General features: G+C 35.1%; 1 protein-coding gene across 1 annotated transcript in view; it reads right to left on the bottom strand.

Moving 5' to 3' along the window:
• Positions 1 to 640: 640 nt before the first annotated feature.
• Positions 641 to 24,692, bottom strand: part of LOC115414137 (protein LBH-like) — a 41,418-nt gene continuing 17,366 nt past the window's right edge. Inside the window, exons 2-4 of the mRNA XM_030127352.1 lie at positions 19,529 to 19,607; positions 12,313 to 12,484; positions 641 to 1,407 (exon numbers count right to left, since the gene is read on the bottom strand). Of these exons, the coding sequence (XP_029983212.1) occupies positions 1,340 to 1,407; positions 12,313 to 12,484; positions 19,529 to 19,606 (318 nt within the window). The 5' untranslated portion in view covers position 19,607 and the 3' untranslated portion in view covers positions 641 to 1,339. The remainder of the gene's footprint in view (positions 1,408 to 12,312; positions 12,485 to 19,528; positions 19,608 to 24,692) is intronic.

Below are 24,692 nucleotides of genomic sequence, written 5' to 3' on the forward strand. Positions count from 1 at the left end.
ATCATAATAAATGGTGAAAAATCACTTAAGATAGGTTAGATATAGAGAAAATGTCATTTGGGAACTGACATAAAAGTAGTGAAAAAGTTACTTTTAGAGCAAAATATTTCATTAACGCATAAAGACTGATGAGTTAATGAAATATTTTGCTCTAAAAGTGACTTTTTCTTCAATTTTCACTGTTGTTAATATTATAACAATTAACTTTAAACTGAGCTTTAATGAACATCTAAACAGTCAGTAGATTAAACAGCAAAATACCTGATTTTGACTGAAAAACGGCAAAATAAAGAGGATAATATCATAATAAATGGTGAAAAATCACTTAAGATAGGTTAGATAAAGAGAAAATGTCATTTCGGAACTGACAAAATAGTAGCAAAAAAGTCACTTTTAGAGCAAAATATTTCATTAACTCATAAAGACTGATGAGTTAATGAAATATTTTGCTCTAAAAGTGACTTTTTCTTCAATTTTCACTGTTGTTAAAATTATAACAATCAACTTTAATCTGAGCTTTAATGAACATCTGCATGATCAGTAGATTAAACACAGGAAAATACCTGATTTTGACTGAAAAAATGCAAAATAAAGAGGATAATATTACAATAAATGGTAATAATCACTTAGGAAAGGTTAAAAGGAGAGAAAAAATAATTTGGGAACTGACACAAAAGTAGGACTGGGTCTTTATGGGTTAAAGTGCTTCAAAAAATGTGAAAAAAGTGAAATTCTACTTATACTGTTACTGTTCTAGTGAGAGACTTGAAGCGAGGGGCTGTATTTTACTTCAGTCTGAGATAAATGACCTGTTTTTGGACTGTCAATCTAAAATCTATTCTCTAGATACAGTTCTGGAAATGTGCAGAATATACCAAATATGTCCCCTTTAAGCATTATTTCTATACATTAAAAATAAGCCTGCTGCCAAAAGTTGGAAATGAATTCTGCTTATTAAACGTTTCGTTCATTTCCAAACCCAGAGCATCTAATGAAAAGAAGATTTAGACAAAAAGCAGAGTAAAAGACGTTCAGGTCGCCGTCGCCGTCCCTTCAGTCGTCTCAGTATCTTACATGTGTCAGAAAAGGCTCCTTCGTTAGCGCTCCATATGTTACGTGGAAACAAAAACACCCTGTGCAAATGTATTCAGAAGCTGCTGCTGCCGCGACTCTGGCTCCAAGCCCGAGAGCTGGGGTTTGGGAATCTGTGTTTCTACCTGTCCTCGTCTGTCTGTGGTCTGTCTATGCCGGTGCTCTTCTATTGGGCTCCTTTTCATTCATCCAGGTCTGGACTCACTCACAGTAACAGAGGCTTTTTACTGGAGCAGTTCACTTCAGTTCAGTTGGAGTCCTGCATCTCGGCCCCTGAAGCCTCTTGGTCCGCTCCGACATCTGGCTGCTCCACGTCTGAAAAAACACGCACATGCTCCGTCACTCCTTTAGTTAATTGAGGCTAATTGGCATGTGTACAGCTGAGATGACCGGTTTATTCCTGTTCACCAACCACACGGGATCAGGAATGAACTGGTTATGAAGGAAGTTAAACTGAACACAAACAGTACCCAGGTCTATTTGACTATAAGTAGTAGTAGTAACAGAATCTAACTGGGTGCTTCTATGAAACTGGGTTCATTTTGGTATCTGGCACTTTTCCAGCTTTTTAGACCCAATAATAAAAGAAAAATTTAGACATATTTCCCCCCAGGATGTACCTAATGATGATCTCAGATAAATGCAAAAAAATTATAGTCTTGCTCTGAGCCATCCCAAAATTAATTAATTTTTAATCAAAAATTGGGGCCAAAAATAGGACCAAAATTGGGACAGGAAAATCTCCCTAGGTGTCAGTGCATTAGATGTGAAAACATGTGTAAATGGTCTTATATAGACTATAAATAAAGACACCGTGTTAAATATGTTGATCCTAGTGGTTTTTCTAATCCAGACATGTGGGTTTTTCATCAATCTCCGTCTCATTTCAGGTTTCATGTGTAACCCATCGTGTCCACTGGTGTTACACACAGAACCTGCCCAGTTAAACACATATAAATCACAAGTAATTTTGCAACAGTGGTCATTTTTGTGCCTTCTGCCTTGTATAATTAGTTCAATTCCCAAAATGTACCTGTGAGAGAGTGAAGATATTCAAAAAAATTTTTTTCGTGTCCTTTTGACCGTGTCACATGCAGATTTTTGTATTAAATAAAACGTAAAATAATATAAAAATGTGTTTTATCTGAAAAATAGTTTCTCTTTTATCTCAGTATTTGTTTTTAAAATAGACCCAAAGTGCTTCCAAACTTGCTCCATAATATTCGTCTACATCTGGTTTGGATTTTTAGCCCCATGTCCTGTTTTTAGGACCAGTTCCATAGAAACACCCAACTGTCACCATGAACACGTCACAAAACAAGTGGTTCCAGGCACAATAAACCCCGCCCCTCGCTCATATTGTAGCTTATTTTGGTATGGATCCAGCTGATGTCATCATGTCTATGCATGTGCTGATGTCAGCAAATTAATTGCTTCTATATATGTGCCAAGTTTGAAGTAAATTGAAACAAAATGGTTGTTTTTATAGACCTTTGAAATTTCCCCCATTATAATTCAATGGAAGAACAAAAAGAAGAAAAAAATCATAAAAAATTTAACTTTAATCTATTTTTCCCAAAATATAACCACATCTATTCTGGGTCACTGGCAATCTATAAACCCACTTTTGTATGAATTCAACCAATAGTCTTGCTGCTAAAGTGTAAACAGACAAAGAAAAAAACAAAGAAACAAATCAAACCAAAAACAATACCCCTTGCCTCCCTTTTGGGGGTAATAATGAAATTCTAAGGTTTTATTATGAAAGGGCAAACACTTACACATATACCAATCCAATTTTACACCTTTTGAAATCTGATTTTATTATTTTATACAACTGTCTTTGAGGGAATGTACCTGATTTGTGCATGTCCCTCACTGCCCTTCTAACTTTAGTGAGTCTGATAAAGTTTAACTCTTTAAAACTTGACGTGTCATCGCTGACACACTCTGCACATATGCAATTTGGATGACTGTAACTCTGTCACTGTTTGTGAAATTGGAAAAATTCTAATTTATAGGCTTTAATGGGTCATTATGGTAATTTCACTCACACGTGTACTAGAAACTGGAGATGAAGTCGCTTTAGCAGAACTATAACATGCAGTAAATTGTAAATGATTACTAGATTTTGAAAGTTCTGAGTGCTCCTGAAAAATGGACAAAAGGACTCACTCACAGCATATTTTCTAACCTTTTTATTATCAAAATAAGAAAAAAAAGTCCAGACGAACTATTAAGGCTTCGGGTCTAAAGGGTTAAATGAAAAGAATTAAAATACTTTTTAGATGTTGTTGAGATACCCAACAAGTTTTTCATTAAAACAAGTCATTTTGATAATTCATATTTTATTGTCATAATAATATTTAACACTCATGTCCTTCAAAGTGCTGTCCACCCTGACACTAGGAGGGAACCGCCCCTTTAATAATCTGGTTGATGACATCACTGATGACATCATCGTCATTTTGAGTGTCTTCACTGGAAATATATTAAATCACTGGAATCTACCTTTAACAAGAAAAGCACAAGCACTCTAACAATGTATAAAGAATTCTTGAAAATGGACTGAATTTACTCTCTGATGTATTTTTTTTTACTTCTTAGATATTTATATTTTAAATTATTATTATTATTATTATTTGTCTTTTCTTCTGTGTGTCTGTAAGCCTTAGCATTATGCTAATTTATTTGTTTGGATGATTTTTTTACTTTTGACATCTTGATGTTTGTTCAAAAAAATTTCAGTGTTTTTCAATAAATATCAATATATTTCAATTTTCAATAAAGTTGTGAAAAAAAAGAGTATCTTCACTGGAGGTGGAAACAGTCTACGGGAAAATTTACAGGGTGTTTGCTCTTTATCCAAATAAAAATTCCAGACTTTTTCTAAAGCTTGATATATGTGATGTATAAATATAGTGTGTTTAACATATTTCAACCAATAGAACCTACAAGGTGGGCAAGAATGTTCTTTTTGAGTTTTAAAAGTCAAACCTAATGATTTTACTGTATTTTCCAACATGGTATTCAAATGAGTTCAGGTCAAAGGTCATGTTTGGTCATTATGTAGAGTCGGGGTGTGTATTGCTAGGATCACAATGCTAGGATCACGATACGATATATCACAATATGTCATGATACTGTTAAAAAGGCAATTTTTGGTTTGTTTCCATTTTTTTTAATGATTATTTCCCTGAAGAACTGAATTACACCCAAAATCTACACAAATACTAAAGACATTCTTATTTGATCACAACAGGATCTAATGCAATATCGCAAAATGTTCCTGTGTTCAAACTTAAATTATGTTTTACAGACATTACAGATTAAGATCCTGCTCAAATGTTCATATTCTATTAGTTCAGAACATCACAATATTATTTTTGTCCAACAAAGGAACTAACATCTGCCTCTCTCAGACAGTAAAAAGTGCTTTTAGGATGATTCAAATAACCATTATTTAATAAAATAGTGTTAAATAATAATAAATAAAATATGAACAAAAAAGAAAAACAAAAACCTAAAATGAACCTCTGCCATATCTGCATTTGAATAAATACCTAAAAACACCGATACAGTATTGTGAAATGAAATATCACGATATATTGCAGAACTGATATTTTCTAACACCCCTAATATGGAGCTGGACACGTATTAAAGGCACTATTTAACTATGACATGCATGAATAATATAGAAGTTGATCAAATTGCATAAGAGCTTTGATGTGATCTGTAGTAAATACTGCTGTTGTAAGGTGATGGGAAATGGGGCTGAGTTCTGGAGGTTTAGATAGTTGGAGAAGATCTACTGTATATATGGCATCAGAAGACGGATCCTTCTAGGAATCAAAAATTCAACTGTTTTTGAGTAAGTCTATGAGTCTACATCTGGTTTGAATTTTTAGGCCCCATGTCTTGTTTTTAGGACCAGTTTCATGGAAGAACCCAACTGTCACCATGAACACATCACAAAACCAGTGGTTCCAGACACGACAAACCCCGCCCCTATAGTAGCTTATTTGGCGTTGATCCAGCTGATGTCATCATGTCTATGCATGTGTTGATTCAGGGTGTGTATTGGTGAGAATCTGGCGATACGGCACATATCACAATACTAGGATCACAATACGATATATCACGATATATCATGATACTGTTAAAAAGGCAATTTTGTTTGTTTCGTCTTTTTTTTAAATGTTTATTTCCTTGAAGAAATATGAAATATATGAAAAATGCACAAATACTAAAGACATTTTTATTTGATCACAACAGGATCTAATGCTATATCACAAAATGTTCCTGTGTTCAAACTTAAATTCTGTTTTACAGATATTATAGATTAAGATCTTGTTCAAATGTTCATATTCTATTAGTTCAGAACTAACATCAGAACATTATTTTTGTGCAATCCCAACAAAGGAACTAACATTATTTAATAAAAGAGTGTTCAATAATAATAAAGAAAATATCAACAATAAAGAAAAACAAAAAAACAAAAATGAACCTCCGCAATATCTGCATTTGAATAAATACCTAAAAATATCGATACAGTCCTTTTAATATCTTTACAGTATTGTGAAAGGAAACATCGCGATATATTGCAGAACCGATATTTTCTAACACCCCTAGTGCTGATGAATTGCCTCTATATAGTATGTGCCAAGTTTCAAGTAAATTGAAACAAAATTGATGTTTTTATAGACATTTGAAATTTCGCCTATTATAAGTAAATGGGAGAAAAAAAAAGTTTTAAAAAATTCATAAAATTTTTACTTTGACCTACGTTTCCCAAAATATAACCACCTCTATTCTGGGTCACTGGTAATGTATAAACCCAATTTGGTATGAATTCAGTTGGAGACGATCAATATGTAGCATCAGAAGACAGATCCTTCTAGGAATCAAAAATTCCTCTATTTTCTGAGTAAGTCGATAAAAGTGGGACAGGTTAGAGACAGAAAAGACACAAAGCCTTAAAGGAAAAAACCTGATTAGAGTGGCCTTCACACTGGAAAACCCAGTATACAGTGTCTTGGGTTGTGTCCAGACGTGGGATTATCATACATTATTGGTGATCGGATCACAGTAGACAGATAGAAGTACGTCTGTTCACACCTGGCATTAAAATGCATCTCCACATGCATCTCAGGTGATCCGCTCTATATGCAAATAAACAGGCTGGTCTAATAGGAAAACAAAGGACTGGCTTTCATTTAAAGTTTAATGGACTGGCTTTGAAATGTCCCTTTGCAAATTTAATTCACTCTGCTGCTCTGAAACTACCTGGGACTTGTGAGGTAGAATGTTTTCTCGCCTGTAAAATTGTTGATAGTGTAAGATGATTTTTTTTTTTCTGAGGTTCCACTGTATTGAAAGAGAGAGAAGTATGTAAGATGATTTATTTATGTATTTATTTTCTTCCCACTCCTTTTTGAGCAGTACATATTGAATTTATTTTGTTCTTTCTAGTGTATAATTGCTATTTTGTCTCAGTCACCTTTATTTATTAATGTATTTGCTCAGATATTAGTTCGTTGTACACAAAAAATGTTAAATTTTTTTCTTCTGCTCAAAACAAATGAATGAATGAATGTATTAATTTTTAACTCCACAAGAAGAATATCTATTAGCCGTCTCCAGCTCTCACTTCCAGTCGTACTCTCTCTGTCACATGACCTCTCTCCACAGTATCCCTCCGCCAATCCATTACAATAGTCCCAATAACAGAAACAATATAGACCCGTTTGAATTGCGCAAATAAAATGAACAAAGCAAAAATAAATCATCTTACAATGTGGTGACATTTTTTGCTTGAATTAAGCAAAAAAAATCTTAAATTAAGAAAAAGAAAAAAAATCTGCCAATGGAACAAGTGAAAATTATCTTGGTAAGATTTCTTGAAATAAGATTTTGCAGATCTATTGTCTAAAAAATCAGTTCTTATATCTCACTGAAAAGTTACTCTTTAGGTGATTATGTCTTACTTTAAGTGTGATGAGATATTTGGACTAGAAATGAGAAAAATACACTTGGTAAGATTTAGATTTTGGCAGTGTACAAACCATTCACATACACTTTTTTAGTCACCTCACAAACATTTTGCATAATCAACCTTTTTTAATATAAACTATAATATTCATATGCACTTTAACTACTTACAACAAATACAATCATTAATAAATGTGATAACATTTCCTAATCATGATAGTCTATATTTATTAATTACAATAATATCTTATTTTATGCATTCTTTTCTATTCTAAATAGATATTCACTTATTCAGTTAATGTTGTATATTTTGTTATTATACTGGATTTAAACATCCTGTTAAACACACAAACTGAAGAGGACATTTTAACCCTTTCATGCATAGTGGTCACTACAGTGGACAGTTACTCTACAGCTTTACTCTTGTATATTTATGGGTTTTGTTGTTTTAGTTCCATATCAACCAACACAGTGGACATGTATGCGTCATCTCATAAACTGCAATTCATACCATTACTGTAACTTTGCTGTTCTTGATTGGTTCTTGAGTGAAAATCAATTGTTAATATTTATTTTTTGCATATTATCTCCATGAAGTGAGTAATAACTAGTATTAGAATATGTTCAAATGTGAGAAAACATCAGATTAGCTGCATTAAACATGGTTTCACTGTTTTTCTATCACTTGATGATATTGGGTTTTAAATACATGTTTCTTTGCTTCAAGAATAAAATTCATGTTGTAGCTGAGTGGATATTTTTGTAACTCCATGAAAAACAGGCTGATTTAAAAAAAAAAAAAAAAATTCAATCACATTGTTTTTTTTTTTTCATGCCTAAAGAGGAATAAAAACACTCAGGAAAAAAAAATCTTGATTAAGGTTCTCATAATTCATGCATGAAAGGGTTAAAGTTCTGGTTCAGATTATTCCACAGGTGTACCCCTGACTTTTTATATTTGTTTTACAGTTAATTTTCTTGCAGGTTTCAGTTCCTCTTAAATTATAATGACTTCTCCTGGGCTCAAACACCTCCTGTAGACTGTAGGGGAGCATATGGTCATGGGTTTTAAACATTATGATAAGAGTATGAAGGTCGACAAGATTGTGTAGTTATAGAGCATTTAATTTTATAAATAGGGAATCTGTTGGAGCTGAGTACTGCGCTTGATTGACAGTTCGAATTCCTTTTTTTTTTTTTTTTTGAAGTAAGAATATAGAATTAATATTTGATTTATAAGTTTAATTTTCTAATTTTTGTGCAGGCAGTGAAATGACAGTGTTGAGTTTCAGTTATATAAGGATGTGAGTGTTCAGTCCTTCAGTCCATCCCATCCTTGGCTCTTCATTTAGTGCTTTTTCATGTATTAGATGTTTTTGTTTGCCATGTTTTGCCGTTCGTACTGCGTGTACAGTGGTCTACTGGTTCTATGTGTGTCGTTTTCATGGTGTGAATGCTAATAGTTGTGTGGATGAATGCCTAGAATACATGCGTGTGTTTTTTATTACTGCGCCTTTTTGAAGACTGCACTGGAACTGGTTGGATCTTTTCAATACAGTGACAATTAAGGCTTTCAGGTCTTGGTTTGTGGTAAAAAAATTAAAAAAATAAATAGTGTTCCCACGCTGCTCATTTAGAGATTAAAAGACAGATGTTCGACTGTGAGAAATTGAGTTTGACCATATCACAGTGTGAAGATGCTACAGCCTACATACTCTTACCAAACGATATGAATGCATTATGAAAGGACACACTGATCAGCTGTACAGGGGTGTTTATGTCGCTAAAACCGCCAACCCCAAGCTTTCTCTGCAAAATTATCACCCCAGGTTGCCTTTTTTCCCCTAAGAGTGACCTGGTTCACTCTCCTCTTCAACCCTTCATCCTTTTACTTTACATTTTTTCAGTTCACATTAATTCCACTATTTTAACAGCATCCCCTTAACTTCATTTTTTACAACTACAGCAGGTGATCAACGGGCCCTAAGGACATTTAAATCTTTACATTCTGCACGTGTCATACCCAAGTTTATCACATCCCTGTCATACGGTGTAGCAGTTCTCCCCCTTTTTGTCAAATCAGACAAATGCATCTACTGATCTACTATGTTTAATACCTGTTGACCCACTAATCCTCTCAATACATGTAAATAACTGAGGTAAAATGCTGTTTTTTCATCTTTTCACGGTCATCAGATATGACCCATTTGGACGTTCAGAGGCTCCATAGTTACCGTGGAAACACCGTCATCTTCTATAACAATAATTCACCAGTAAAACCCGATCTGATAAATGACAGTGGATGGAGACACTTGTTTAATCATATATTTTGTTGAAAAAGTCATTTTTTTTTATCTTCAGTTTACTTAATAACCTTTGAATTTACTCTGAGCTTTTATGAACATGTGGGTGATCAGTGATTAAATACGGGAAAATACCTGATTTACACTAAAAAATGCAAAACGCAGAGGATAATATTATATCCTGAGAGTCAATAGAAACTTTGAGGTATAAATGTCTGCATATTTCTACTTGTAGGGGGGTTGTAATTATTTATTGCGGATTTATTGATGACTTAGTGCTCGGGTAGTTGAGATAATGATGAGTTGTCATGTTGTCACGGTTCATTGCACATGGGTTGGTCTGTCTCTTTGCAAAAGTGGACCAAATACACATTGAGCAATACTCAGTGGGTATCTGCACAATTTGAGGACTGGTTTTGAAGGCCTATATAAAGGCCCACAAAAGGCCACCATTGTTAGTCCAGTGAACGGCATCATGCCACGTCTATCAGGTGAACAACGTCTCCGAGCACTGGGTATGGTGGAGGCCGGTTTGAGCCACAGGGATATAGCCAGGCCTATGTATGGGCTGTTCTAACCCACAATCAGAAACCTGGTTGAACGCCACAACACCACAGGCTCTGCTGATGATAGACCGCATCCAGGGAGAGAGAGAGTGACAAGTCCTGACCAGGACCACTACTGTTGTGACTTTGTGTTTGGCAGGTTTGCTAAGTTTTTTGTTTTGAAATTATTCTTGAAACTTGAGATTTCTGTTTCTGTATGCCAATATCCTAAACAAATGATTCATATGAAAAAATTCCAGTTTAGGGGTTCAAAATAAAAATTTTGTCAAAAAATATGGTCTCAAAGTTTTCATTGACTGTGAGTGTAATAAATGATGACAAATTACTTAGGATTAATCTAGAGAAGCCACTTGCAAGAAGCCAAAAACAGTTCTTAATATTTGGGGGTTAAGCACAGCTGATATTTTTTGTTATTACTAAATTATTACCTGTTTTTACTCTTCTTTTTTTTTTTTTTTTTTTTTTTTTTTTTTTTACTTTTTTTCTGACAGGTAAAGTTGTGTGACTTCAGTTCTGTGTCAGTTCAGTGTTCTGAGTGCTGTGGTCCTGTGGAATTCTGAACGTTGTCCCAGTGGCTGATTTATATAAATGTCAGACCCCCCCCTTGAAAATCTTTAGAAACCAAAAAAAACCCCAAAAAACAACAACAAACAAACAAACCAAAAAACCAAAAAAAATAAATAAATGAAAAAAAAAAAAAAGGAAATACTTCTCCGACCAGGAATTGAACCCGTGTTGCAGTCTGATACATTACAGAGTGAGCTAAATATTGGCTGTTACTCAGGTTGACCTATTTGCTATATGATATCCTTGGTACTTTTTCGGTATGTAAGTTACCAGTCTAGACATGATATAACGAAGGTGCTGACTGACTCTGTTGTAATAGACAAACCCATATTTTGTGCCACAGTACTGTGTCAATAGCCACTTTGTTTTCATTATGGTGTGTGCTGCTTGACCCCTTGTAAAACACATCCCCATTTCAATGAGACTTTATCTGGTTAAATAAAAATAATGCAAATAAAAACATACAGTTTGGTCTAATAGACTTTATACATCGGCTAAAATTTGCTTAGAGGTCTTATTTATGTCTTTGTGCATAAGAAATCAATATAAGTGAATCCCCAAAGGAACTTTGTGTTGGTAAATGCAAGTTCTGCAAATGTACAGGATTTCAGTTCTCTTCAACATGTTGATGGTCATATGAACTATGTTTTCAGCTCAAAAATGTCCAATTTTATCACAATTAATGCTGTATTTTCATGTCACAAATGGCCAAGTTACATTTTAACTGAATTTAACTGAAAAACAAATATTCTATTCTTTTAGATTCCCCAGTTTTTCTTACAAGATTCTATCCTACATATCACATGTTTTATTTTTACAGCTTCAATATGGAGTATGGTGCTGATCCATCCTGCTTATGTTACACCAATACGTACATTTAGAATGTCACACGTCACTTTTTAAATCAACAGTTTTCTAATAATAAGCATTTTTATAAAGAAATAACAATTCTATATTGTTATTTCCTCTTTAGTATGATGATAAACTATACAATAAATAATTCTGATCCTAGTTTTTGCACAGGGATCATTTGTGGAAACGGTGACATGGCTGCCGAGCATCAGTATGATGGGATCTGTAACAACCATGTCACATCCGTCCACTGACACATTTAGTGTTTTTGTGTCAGCTGTTATTGTTTTAGATCCACAATACTAACATTTATGAAGAAGAGGAGAATTAGCAATAGTAAGTCTATAAGTTTATTACTAATAAAGTACTGGTACTGACCAGAGCATCATGGGTAATGTCACGTTTGTCCACCAGCAAAAGTTTTCACATACACGTGCTATTCAAAATCTAATATTTCTGAAAATATAGCTTCCACTGTCATATAATATCAGTAGTCTGTGCACAAATGTCTTAGTATTATTTCAACACAGTTCTATGCATTTCTTCAACTTTTTTTTTTTTACAAAAATGGCCACTCATTTGACCCCCTAAGTAAATTGTAGCCGACATGCGTGCTGTGTTAAAATCCACTTTAACATGTTGTATTCTAGTTTCAGTTCTGTAAGTTTAATGCTGCTCTTGACTATCCTCTCTCAGTTCAGATGAATTTGTCATGGAAGAATAAATAAATAATAAAACATAAAACAGCAGAACAAAGCATGCATATAAAAAAGCACTCTTGTTCTGCTGTTTGGATGAGTTTGTTTTTTAGATTTTATGTGTTGGGGTTTTTTTTTTTGGTCTCAGCTGGTGTGAAACTAAATTAGCTGACTGAAAACGGGAACTCTGCTGCTTCAGAGGAAAAAAAAAAAAAAAAAAACCCCTTCCTGTTCCTTCCTCACCTGCAGTTTGTTCTTCAAACTGTCTCTCGGCTTGGGCGTCCGGAGAGGTCGGCTCGTCCGGCGGCCAGCGCAGCTCGCCGCTTTCCACCTCGGTCGCATCTGTCGGCTCCACCACGATGGACGGAAGCCTCTTGGATAACTTGGGATACCTTTCATGGGTATCTGGAAAGATCTGTTTAACGTTTATGTAAGGTGAACTGAAGGGTTGAGGTATGTGGAGGGGAATGTGAATGAACAGTGATGCAGTGAAAATCGGATTAGGAAAAAGGAAACGTGTGCATCACAGGAAGTATAGCAGATGGACTGTCTGGTCCTTTGATCTCTGATGTAAAGATGGGGTCAGTGATTCATGGGAAAAACTCAATGATTCTCTTTCCTGTGCATGAGTATGAGCATTAATCCAGTATTTCCAGACTGAATAAAACCAACCATGCACACGCACAACAGACAGATAACACATGGTGGGTTGAATCACTGAGTATGTTTACATACACAGGTTAGTGCAGGGGTGTCAAACATACGGTCCACGGGCCAAAACTAGGCCGTTAAAGGGTGCAGTCTGTCCAATGGGAAGAATTTGCAAAAAATTATACTGAAACTATTACTATTGCTGCTGCTCGAGTCCTGACTAGAACCAGGAAGTACGACCATATTAGTCCTGTGCTCACATCTGTGCACTGGCTTCCTGTGGCTCAGAGAATAGACTTTAAAACACCTCTGCTCATTTATAAGTCTCTCCATGGTCTAGCACCAAAGTATATGTGTGACATGTTAGTCTCATATGAACCATCTCAGACCCTGAGAACCTCATGGACTGGTCTTTTGCTGGTGCCCAAAGTCAGGACTAAACAGGTGAAGCTGCGTTTCAGTTCTACACTCAAAGAAAGCAACACAAGTGTCTGTTGTAACAACATAAGTGTAACATGTAGGTTCCAGTATATCAATTCATGTTTAGTAGTTAAACATTTTTAAATCATGTAGTTTTCACATGAAATACAAAATCCTTAAAACTACAAGATTACTTTATGTTAACACAACCTAATGGGTTTAGGTAGGAATACCATCTGCAATACCCCTCCAGACCAGAAGGTAGCAATCATTTAGTCTAGCCCTTACCCTACCCTCGCCCCAACCCTAAATCTCGGGTATATGGGCATCATTTAGTCTAGCTCGGATCTAACCTTAACTTCAATTATAAACCTAGGATTAAAGCACTAATGCAGGCATGTCCAAAGTCCGGCCCGGGGGCCAATCACGGCCCGCGGTCAGATTTTATACGGCCCACAGCTTGGGTTTTAGAATGTATTATTTATGGCCCGCTTGGACTGTTGAACCGAGTACATGAATCATAAAAGGTTCCAAATGCAGTTTCTCCTTTCACCTCATGGTGGCAGCACCACTCTAACTCTATCTGGCTCTGTGACCTTGCCATGAACCTTTTTCGCTAATTTCAAACCACGGCGCCTGTAAATAAAAAAACAAAAGTTGACAGTGAGGGCCGCCGCTTCCAGGAGAGATGGGAATTACACATTTTTTTTCACTGAAAATCGAGGCAATTATGTTTGCCTAATTTGTCAAGAGACTATTGCCTTGTTTAAGGAATTCAATGTAAAGAGACACTAGCAGACAAAACATGCTAACGCAAACGACAAGCTAGCAGGGAGTGAGCGTTCTGAAAAAGTGAAGCAAATTCAAGCTGCTTTAAACTCACAACAGTGACTCTTCATGTGAACCTGGGAGTTCAATGAATTCACCACCAAGGCAGGCTACCGAGTTGCCAGGTTAGTTGCCTCTAACTGCTGGTGTTATGTACTAGTAGATGTGACACAAAATATTACTTTCTGAATGATTTTGTGAAAGACAAGAGTAAGAGTCATATGTTTTCATCTTAAACGTTAACACACTTTGCATTACTGAGTAATATATGAGTAATGATTACTCACATAAGTCATGTTTAAAATGAATGTGGGGTTAAGATTTTTATCAACTTGGAAGTTCAAGATACTCTATACAGTTTGTTCTATGTTATCAGACTCCAGATGTGAAAGGAAGGCAGAATATATATATATATTTTTTAATTTGTTCACACCTGAGTGGCTTAGATTTGGTTACATTGCCATTTAAAAAAATGATATTGTGACAATGAAAATAAAATTGTTGTAGAACAGCGCATTTATATGTAATTTTTACTGTTTAAAAAATGTCTGAAGGGACCACTGGCCCCTGGCAATATCCACATTATCAGATCTGGCCCTCTTGAAAAAAAGTTTGGACACCCCTGCACTAATGTAATCTAGATCTGTTAGAGAATAATCAGGCCAAATACTTAATAAGGATTCCCACAGCAGAATGAGCAAGGCCACATTCACTCATGATGTTTCAAAATGGCTGCTTCAAGAACAGGTGTTCTGGCTGATTACACCTTCAACCACATTGATGGAAGAGCTTAAGCACACCTGTGGAGTCTGATTGCTCTGGGAAACTTAAAGTGAGGAACCTTGACAGAAGGGAAGGGTTGACAATCTCTAAGGATCTAAGAACAGGGCTAGAGGCTATATTCTGATGAATGAACTTAGTTTAGCATTGATCAATCAGCATGATTAATTAGTGTTATTGCACCGCTTAAAAATGTAGATGTACCTACCCTGTCAAAATAAGTTATCCATAATCATTTTATACAAATTAATGTGACCCAAGACAGTTAAGTCAAATCCTTCCTTAGTAAATATGTTGAAATAACTTCTACAAATTAAGTTGGACCCATACATTGCAATTAAGTACTGGTAACGCCAATACTTTATGTTCACTCAACATACTTACAATTAGTTGGTTCAACAAAATTGTGTCTCACTAAATGAAAGCATTTTAATTAGGTGGAAATTGTTTCCATAATTTTATTACGTTCGTCCAACAAATATTTTTTTTTGAGTGTCTGTAGTTAAACTCTGGAACGGTCTTCCTGATGATGTCAGACAGACCTCTACTGTGACAATGTTTAAGTCCAGGCTGAAAACAGCTCTGTTCAACTGTGCATAGAACAACTGAAAGGGTTCTATCTGCACTCTTCTCTTTTACTTTGTTTCAACTGATTATTACTTATGTTTTATTGATTATGTTTTAATTGTAATTGTGTGTTTTTAACCTGTCTCTTTTCCCATTTTTGTAAAGCACTGTGAATTGCCCTGTGTATGAATTGTGCTATACAATATAAATCTGCCTTGCCTATTATACTTACATCACATTGGTCTGTATGTGGAACCTAAATTAAACCTAAATCAAAATGATTTTAACACCACTGTTTATGAATATCTTCAGTGTAATTTCACAAATTCATCCCATGGGCCTGATTGGACCCTCACGTGGGCCAATTTTGGGCCATGGGCTATATGTTTGACAACCGTGATTTAACCCATAAAGACCCAAACATCCACCAGTGACCAGAACCATCGACTGATCTAAACTGTTTAATACCAGTTGATCCACTAACTCTATCAATACATGTAAATAACATGTGTAAAATAAAGTTATTCATCTTTTCAAGGTCATCAGATATGACCCAATTGGACGTTCAGAGGCTCCGTAGTTACCATGGAAACACCGTCATCTTCAACAACATTGATTCACCAGTAAAAGCCATGGAGTTGGATCAATGACAGTGGATGGACACACTGGGTTTATGTTCAGTTCATGAGAGATTTGACTGAAAAAAGTCACTTTGTCTTCAGTTTTTTTCTGCTGTTATATAATAACCTTTGAAATGAATCTGAACTTTTATGAACATCTACATTCTCAGTGAATTAAATACAGGGAAATGCTTAATTTTCACTGAAAAATACAGAATACAGAGGATAATATTATAATAAATGGTGATAAAGCAGTTAGAAAAAGTTAAATGTAGAGAAAAATTCACCACAGAAATAGTTGTAGGTGTTTAAGGGTTAAAGTCTTTGTGGCCTTCGACAGATCACACAGATATTCAGATTATAACACAACTACACAACACCAGAGTTTCACTTTTCATGCAATCAGTGTAAAAATAGAAACACAGTCAAATTCTACAACACAGGTGTCAAACATGCGGCCCGGGGGCCAAATCCGGCCCACCAAAAGAGTCCAATCTGGCCCATAGGATGAATTTGTGAAATATAAAAATTACACTGAAGATATTAATAATCAAGGATGTCCAAATGATTTTAATTCAGATTCCACATACAGACCAATTAGATCTCAAGTGGGTCTGACCAGTAATACTATCATTTTAAACCTATAAATAATGAAAACAGCTCATTTTCTCTGTTTTAGTGTAAAAAAATAAAATTACATGAGAATGTTTATACTAACCAACTATTCTTTTACAAAAAATATGAATAACCCGAAATGTCTTAAGATAAGTAAAGGCAATTTTATCAGTATTCTTCCTGTTATTAAATGTTTTGTGCATTTGTAATTGTAATGTAAGTTGTAATGCACAGGCATAATATTGTTAAAATTTGCAATTGTTTCCAGTTGCTCGTGTTATTCAGATTTTTGTAGATGTAAACATTATCATAATTTTATTTTAGTTTTTTCACTGTTGTTATTTTACTGGTCTGGCCCACTTGAGATCATATTGGGCTGAATGTGGCCCCTGAACTAAAATGAGTTTGACAGCCCTGTTCTACAACATTGATTCACCAGTAAAACCCATGGAGCTGCATCAATGACAGTGGATGTTCAGTTAATGACAGATTTTTGCTGAAAAAGTCACTGTTTTCTTCAATTTCCACTGGTTCTGTTTCATATCCATACTGGTAAAAACTGACTCCTACAATGTAGGAAAATGTATTGATTTACTCAAAAGCTTTGATTCCAACCGTTCCAAGTAATTTCTCACCAGGGGCTACAAAGTTAGCAATAATTGTTCCTAATTTCACTATAAATTGTCAGGTGGAAGTGAGTCAACTAACATTATTTTCTTTCTAGTTGGACATTTCCCAGACACATTTAAACACAATCCCGCAAACATATTTATGGCAACATAAATAAAAACCTACCATATCAAATTTAATACCTTTTAAAGAGTTTTTTAAGGTATGAAATGCAGATTTGTACATTCAAGAATTTTAAGACCACGCGGGAACCCTGTAGTAGTATTTTACCGGTCCATCTGAGACCATATTGGGCTGTATGAGGTCCCTGAACTACAATGACACCCCTGGATTAGTGTAATAGAATTATTGGTGAAGTCATGTGACCTCCGCTACAATAGGTGGCGATATGCACTCTTTCAGCTTGTTAGAATTGGGTCATTTCCAGTTGACCTATGACATCACAGACCAAACAATAGTCAATAGCAAGCTAGCAAGTCATCAACTCAGAGGTAAACTGGCACCACAGTGGACAACACTCCAAATGTGTACATAGTATCTGTATTATTCATCACTTTTAAACACAAACATAAAGGCATGAAGTTTATGTTGAAGTCTGATTTGTGCTTGGAGCTTAATATGTAACTTAACATCTAAGGTAATGACTGTCTAGAAATAAATTATTTCAATGTAGTTTCTTGAGTTCTACAATATCTTGTGTTTTCTTCTCTACAGCTGCCACAGTGCACAACACCAGCTACCATTAACTGACAAATGGAATCCATAAACCTTCCAAAAAGGTATGTTCTGTAATTCAGGAGGCAGCTGGTAAACTGTTCATCTTATGGTCTTTTTTTTGTTTGTTTGTTTTTGTACTTATATTTTATCGTTTCATTTTTGAGATTTTACAACACCAACAAAAGAGATGCTTAATCTCAATGGGATATTTCTGGGTTAAATAAAGGTTAAAAAAAAAAAAAAAAATATATATATATATATATATATATATATATATATATATATATATATATATATATTTACATTTACAATGAAGATTTTCTTGTTAGTTGGGGATAAATAACAAAAAAAAAAAAAAAAGAAGAAACAGAGTAACATCAGTATCAGCACCAGATACAGGTATTGGCCGAGAATTTTCTCTAAATTTTACTCATTGATAACTGAAGAAAATAATAACCTCATCTTTTTCCACATCATCAGCCTTTAAAGTAGAAATAAATAACAACTGTTAGTATATTTCATCTGCAAATTTCAAAATTTCTGGATTTTAGGAACCAAAACTTACTAAAAATAGAGATGGGTTAAATTTTTTTTTAAATTAACCCATAAAGACCCTGTGTGACTTTTGTGGTAGATCCCAGCTAATTTTTTCTCTCTATTTAACCTTTATAAAGTGAGTTATCACCAGTTATTGTAATAAATGGTATTTTATATTTTGTGAATTTTCAGTGAAAATCAAGTATTAGTAGTATGTATCATATATTTAATTCACTGATCATGTCGATGTTCATAAAAGCTCAGGTTAAAGTTGAGGGTTATTATATCCAAAACAGAGAAAACTTGAGAAAAACTAACTTTTTCAGCAAATCTCTCATTAACTGAACATAACCCCAGTGTGTCCATCCACTGTCATTGATCCAACTCCATGGGTTTTACTGGTGAATCAATGTTGTAGAAGATGACGGTGTTCCCATGGTAACTACGGAGCCTCTAAACGTTCAAATGAATCATATCTGATGACCATGAAAAGATGAAGAACTGTATTTTACACCAATTATTTACATGTATTGATAGAATTAGTTGATCAACAGGTATTAAACAGTTTAGATCAGTAGATGCTTTTGGTTAACGGTGGATGTTTGGGTCTTTATGGGTTAAAATTATGAACAAATCAAAGTGATATGCCAGGTTTAGGTTCTCTTCTCGACCCAGTTTTACTTTAAATGCTCACACAATTCAAGCTGCCAGTCCCTACGTGAAATGATTCACAACTTTCAGTCAGTTCTACTGAAGCTTTCTGGAACCCAATGAAAGGAGGGAAACCTTCTTTGATAAAAAAAAAAAAAAAATCTGACTAAACGGCAAAGAGGGGAAACAAGTCTTATAGAATAGAGCAGGAGGAGGGTGATTCAGAATGTTGGAAAAATGGATCGTACATTAGCAGACTACAGTTCACTCAGCTGGAACAGACACAGACTGTATCATTTACTCACAGCAGAGTCGAAATAATGACCTTATTCACATCAACCCACATTTTATTCTCACTCCTCTGACTCACCGCTGTACGCTTTCTACTTGGAGAGATCTGAAAGCATCTAAACACACCGGTTCACACACATCTGGAAGGATACTGCGGCCTGATCGCCTTCTGCTCCTCCACCACTGAAGTCCTCCGTCGCCGGCTCCAGAGAGTTCATCACCTCGGTCATCCTAAAGAAAAGACACACAAAGATCAGGTTAAACTGGAAAAGAGGCACAATAATCTGTTAAAAACTGAAAAACAGGCACAATAATCTGTTAAAAACTGAAAAACAGGCACAGCAATCTGTTAAAAACTGAAAAAGAGATACAATAATCTGATAAAAACTGAAACCAAGACACAACAATCTGTTAAAAACTGAAAAAGACACACAAGGATCAGGTAAAAACTGAAAAACAGACAAAATAATCTGTTAAAAAACAAAAAAGAGACACAACAATCTGTTAAAAACTGAAAAGCAAACACAAAGATCTGTTAAAAACTGAAAAACAGACACAATGATCAAGTAAAAACTGAAAAAGAGGCACAATAGTCCATTAAATATGGAAAAACAAACAAAATAATCTGTTAAAAACTGAAAAACAGGCACAATAATCTGTTAAAAACTGAAAAAGAGATACAATAATCTGATAAAAACTGAAACCAAGACACAATAATCTGTTAAAAACTGAAAAAGAGACACAACAATCTGTTAAAAACTGAAAAAGACACACAAGGATCAGGTAAAAACTGAAAAACAGACAAAATAATCTGTTAAAAAACAAAAAAGAGACACAACAATCTGTTAAAAACTGAAAAGCAAACACAAAGATCTGTTAAAAACTGAAAAACAGGCACAATGATCAAGTAAAAACTGAAAAAGAGGCACAATAGTCCATTAAATATGGAAAAACAAACAAAATAATCTGTTAAAAACTGAAAACGAGGCACAACGATCAGGTAAAAACTGAAAAAGAGACACAATAGTCTGTTAAACACGGAAAAACAAACAAAATAATCTGTTAAAAACTGAAAACGAGGCATATTAATCTGTAATAATCTATCATGATCAGTGAATTAAACGTAGAAAAATACCTGGTTTTTACTTAAGAATGCAAAACACAGACCATATTTTTAGAAAAAAAATGGTGATAAATCACTTAAGAAAAGTGAAAAAAACAGAGAAAAAATCATTTGGGAACTGCCACAAAAGTAGAACTGGGTCTTTATGGGTTGGGACAGGTAACGCTGACACTGTAGGGGTTGCCATGGGAATCAAGACAAGACCGGACGTTTTGAAAATGACAGGAAGTATACATCTTACATCATAACGCATGTACGTACTCCGAAAGAAATCAAATAACGGACTGAAACATGTAAACCGGGGTTTTCCGATTATCGCATTTCTGAAGTGCATGTAAACGTGTCGCATCTGATTATTATTACTTCCATTTATCGGACGTTTATGGTCATGTAAATGGGCTCATTGATGCAGTTTGTCTCATGTCGCCCTAAAAACCACATGACCTGCCTAGTAAAAAAAAAAAACAAAAAAACCCCTAAAATGTGCACATGTTCCTCCTCCCTCTGCTCAAATGTTTTCCTCCTTTACTTCAGCTCAGTATTAAAATCGTGCAGGATTCGTCAAACACTAGGAGCTGTGTTGGTCTGTTCAGAACAAACATAATATTCTGTTCATCATGTTCTCATGTGGCTTATTACTGATACAAAACCAGCTGGATTCAGCGCCGTCACACCGTCAGCACAGGTGGCTGATGTAGGACAGGTTTTTGTTTTTTTTTTTTGCGCTGGATGCGTTCACAACCTGGTTTCTGACATCTTCATGTTGCTATGGTTACAAACAAAATCACTTCCGCAGTAGTGCATTAGTTATTGCTGTCTGCCATGAGTTTTGGGAAGACTATGCTGTTGTTAGATCACAGAAAGTACAGATTTTTCAATGTTTCTAAAAGTAAACAACGGTGGTTTTTTATATATATAGCTCAATTGTTTATAGAAATAGTCGTTGTTTTCATCCAAGCATGGAGCGGCTAAGTCAGGACTGATGCTGCGTTCCAGGTCATTTTTTGAACCTGTAAGTTACGACTTCAAATCACGACTCACGACTTCGTAACGTTCCAGGCAAGTCACGCCAAACTGCCTGAGCGCGAGGAATTGTAGTCGCTAGATGTAAACAAACCAGCATGGTGGACCGTACTTTATCCTCATTTACAATCATTTCTATTGCCAAAGGTGTTTGTTCTTTGCTTATTTGAGGAAAAGAGGAGGAAAAACAGCACATAAGGCAAGAGAAGCTGTTCTACCTTTGATGTTATGTTCTTTGTATATTTGGATACGTATTTAGTATTAATTTATTCTTGCACTCAACAGACTGAAAACTAGCTAACACTAGAGTAGCTGCTGATTATGCAGAACATTTGCAGATAAATAATGTCAGAACAATACCTTGTTTTAATAAACAATCTGCATAAACACCACATCCATGGGGGCCGCTATTGCTACATGACGTCAGAACTCGTAACTGGGAGAACATCGATCTAGCACGAGTTCACAGGTGGGAAGTCACAGGTTTGACTGGCATTCCAGTGCATTTTCACTGGTAGAAGGTTGGAAAAACATGAGTTAATGCTTCCAGAATAAAAGTAGATAAACTTTACCACATCGGAGTCACTAATCAAGAAAAATTTAGTCAAAAGTGCTGGTTGGTTGTAGTTTCTAATGCCCCATTTCCACTGCATGGTACGGGCTCGACTTGACTCGACTCGACTCGGCCTTTTTGCATTTCCATTAGGAAAAAGGACCTGGAATCTGGTACCCAGCACCAGTTTTTTGGTATCACCTCCGCCAAGGTCCCAGGGCTGGGGACCAGATACTAAACCGAGATGTGTAAGCACTGCAGACCACTGACTGACTGAATTGGTCAGACAGTTTTCTCTGTGACCAGCCGTTTTACAAAAAACAGATGCGGAAGTGGACAGTAAATATAGCGGTACATTAATCCACATGATAACAGCCCAAAACTACACCATGGTCGGTCGAGGAGATTCGGTCTTTGGTGGCCGACGTAAAAATTCAGACGAGACAACACGCAACGAGCAAGTTTATCAGCAACTCTCTGAACAGACAACATGGAAGTAACGCGCTGCATCGCTATGACGTCCAGGTACTGTAAAGTCGGTAGTATCCTGTAATGGAAACGGTCTCCAGGAATACCGAGTCGAGCCGAGCCAGTTCCACGTAGTGGAAACACGACATAAGATACAGTCTTGGGCCAAAATGTGAAATTCTGACAATTAAGGAAAGAATTGGTTTAATTCAAAAGGAACGTTTGTCTCAGAGCTACCAGATCCACCTCAAAACACTGTCTGCACATGACAATACATTCACTTTTCAGGTTATGTCTAGTGGAACATTTATAAATCTATTATATAAATGTACATAAACCAACATACATGGGTGCTTCTTATGAAACTAGGTTTATTTTGGTATCTGGCTCTTGTCCGGCTTTTTAGACCCAATAATAAAAGGTAAATTTAGACATATTTACCCCCAGGATGGACCTAATGATGACCTCAGATTAATGCAAAAAAATTTATCCTCTTGCTCTGAGCCATCCCATGATCAATGAATTTTTGATAAAATATTGGGGCCAAAAATAGGACCAAAATTGGGACAGGAAAAACTACCTAAGTGTCAGTGCATTAGATGTGAAAACATGGCTGTAAATGGTCTTATATAAACTATAAATAAAGACACTGTGTTAAATGTGTCGATCCTCGTGGTTTTTCTAGTCCACACATGTGGGTTTTTCATCAATCTCAGTCTCATTCAAGGTTTGGTGTGGAACCCATTGTGTCCACTTACGTTACATGCAGAACCTGCCCATTTAAACACAAATAAATCACAAGTGGTTTTGCAACAGCGTTCATTTTTGTCAAACACTCTGCCTTGCATATTTACTTCAATTCCCAAAATGTACCTGTGAGAGAATAAAAAGATATTCTAAAAAATAATAGCACATAATTTCCGTGTCCTTTTTACCATGTTACATGCGGATTCTTGTATAAAAATAATATAAAAATGTGTTTTATCTGAAAAATAGTTTCTCTTTTATCTCATTATTTATTTTTAAAATAGACCCAAAGTGCTTCCAATCTTGCTTCGTAACATTAGTCTACATCCGGTTTGAATTTTTAGCCCCATGTCCTGTTTTTAGGACCAGTTTCATAGAAGAACTCAAATGTGTAATAACACCCCATCATATATATTGAAAACATGAGCTAACAGCATTTTTGTCATTTGTTTTCTGATTCATCTTATTAAAGTATGTAAGATTTAGCAGATTTAATGTCTGAAGCAGATATTTTCTTAGTAGTAGACCAGTGTATCCTGTTCTCAGTAAAGTTTCCAAAGCCTAATGGATGTTAAAGGCAGTCAGCTCTGTCATCAGATCATTTTAACCTGTTTGCTTTTGCTAACCATATATTACATGACTGTTGTTTATGACATTTAGTTTGAGTGGAAAAGTGTTTTTGTGTGTTTTTGTGTCAGTTTCTGCATCTGGAAATAATCATGATTAAAATCACAAACTGTCCATAAGCTTGACAAAAATCCACATGACATTTTTTTTACCTTATTTCACAGATCTAATTACAAACAAACATGTTGCATTACATTTTTGTTGCAAAAAATCCATCGAAAACACACATCTCAATGCTACGATTTAGTGCAAAAACTATGGATAAACTTATGGATCGGTTACTTCTTAGGATTACAGTGACTTGTCCAAAAGTAAATGGTAGTATGATGTTGCATTTTGTGTTTATTTTAATGGTATTTTCTTTTTTTTATGCTGAGGAAACACAAGAAATATTTCAACTATTTTAACCATCAAAGACCTGAACACCCACCGACGACCAAAACCATCTACTCATGTAAAATGTTTAACTTCTGTTCCAATAATCCTATCAATACATGTAAATAATTGGTATAAAATACAGTTTTTCATCTTTTCATGTTCATCAGATATGACCCATTTGGACATTCAGAGGCTCTGTAGTTAATAATAATAATAATAATAATAATAATAATAATAATAATAATAATAATAATAATAATAATAATAAATTGAATTTATAAAGCACTTTTCATTCAGCAGAATTTCAAAGTGCTACAGAGAGAAGACAGTCTAATAGAAAATAAAATACTATATCAGGAATAAAAGACTTAAGTGTAGTTACTGTGGAAACACCGTC

Source organism: Sphaeramia orbicularis, chromosome 22, assembly GCF_902148855.1.
Source record: "Sphaeramia orbicularis chromosome 22, fSphaOr1.1, whole genome shotgun sequence".
In the NCBI taxonomy this organism is placed as follows: Eukaryota; Metazoa; Chordata; class Actinopteri; order Kurtiformes; family Apogonidae; genus Sphaeramia; species Sphaeramia orbicularis.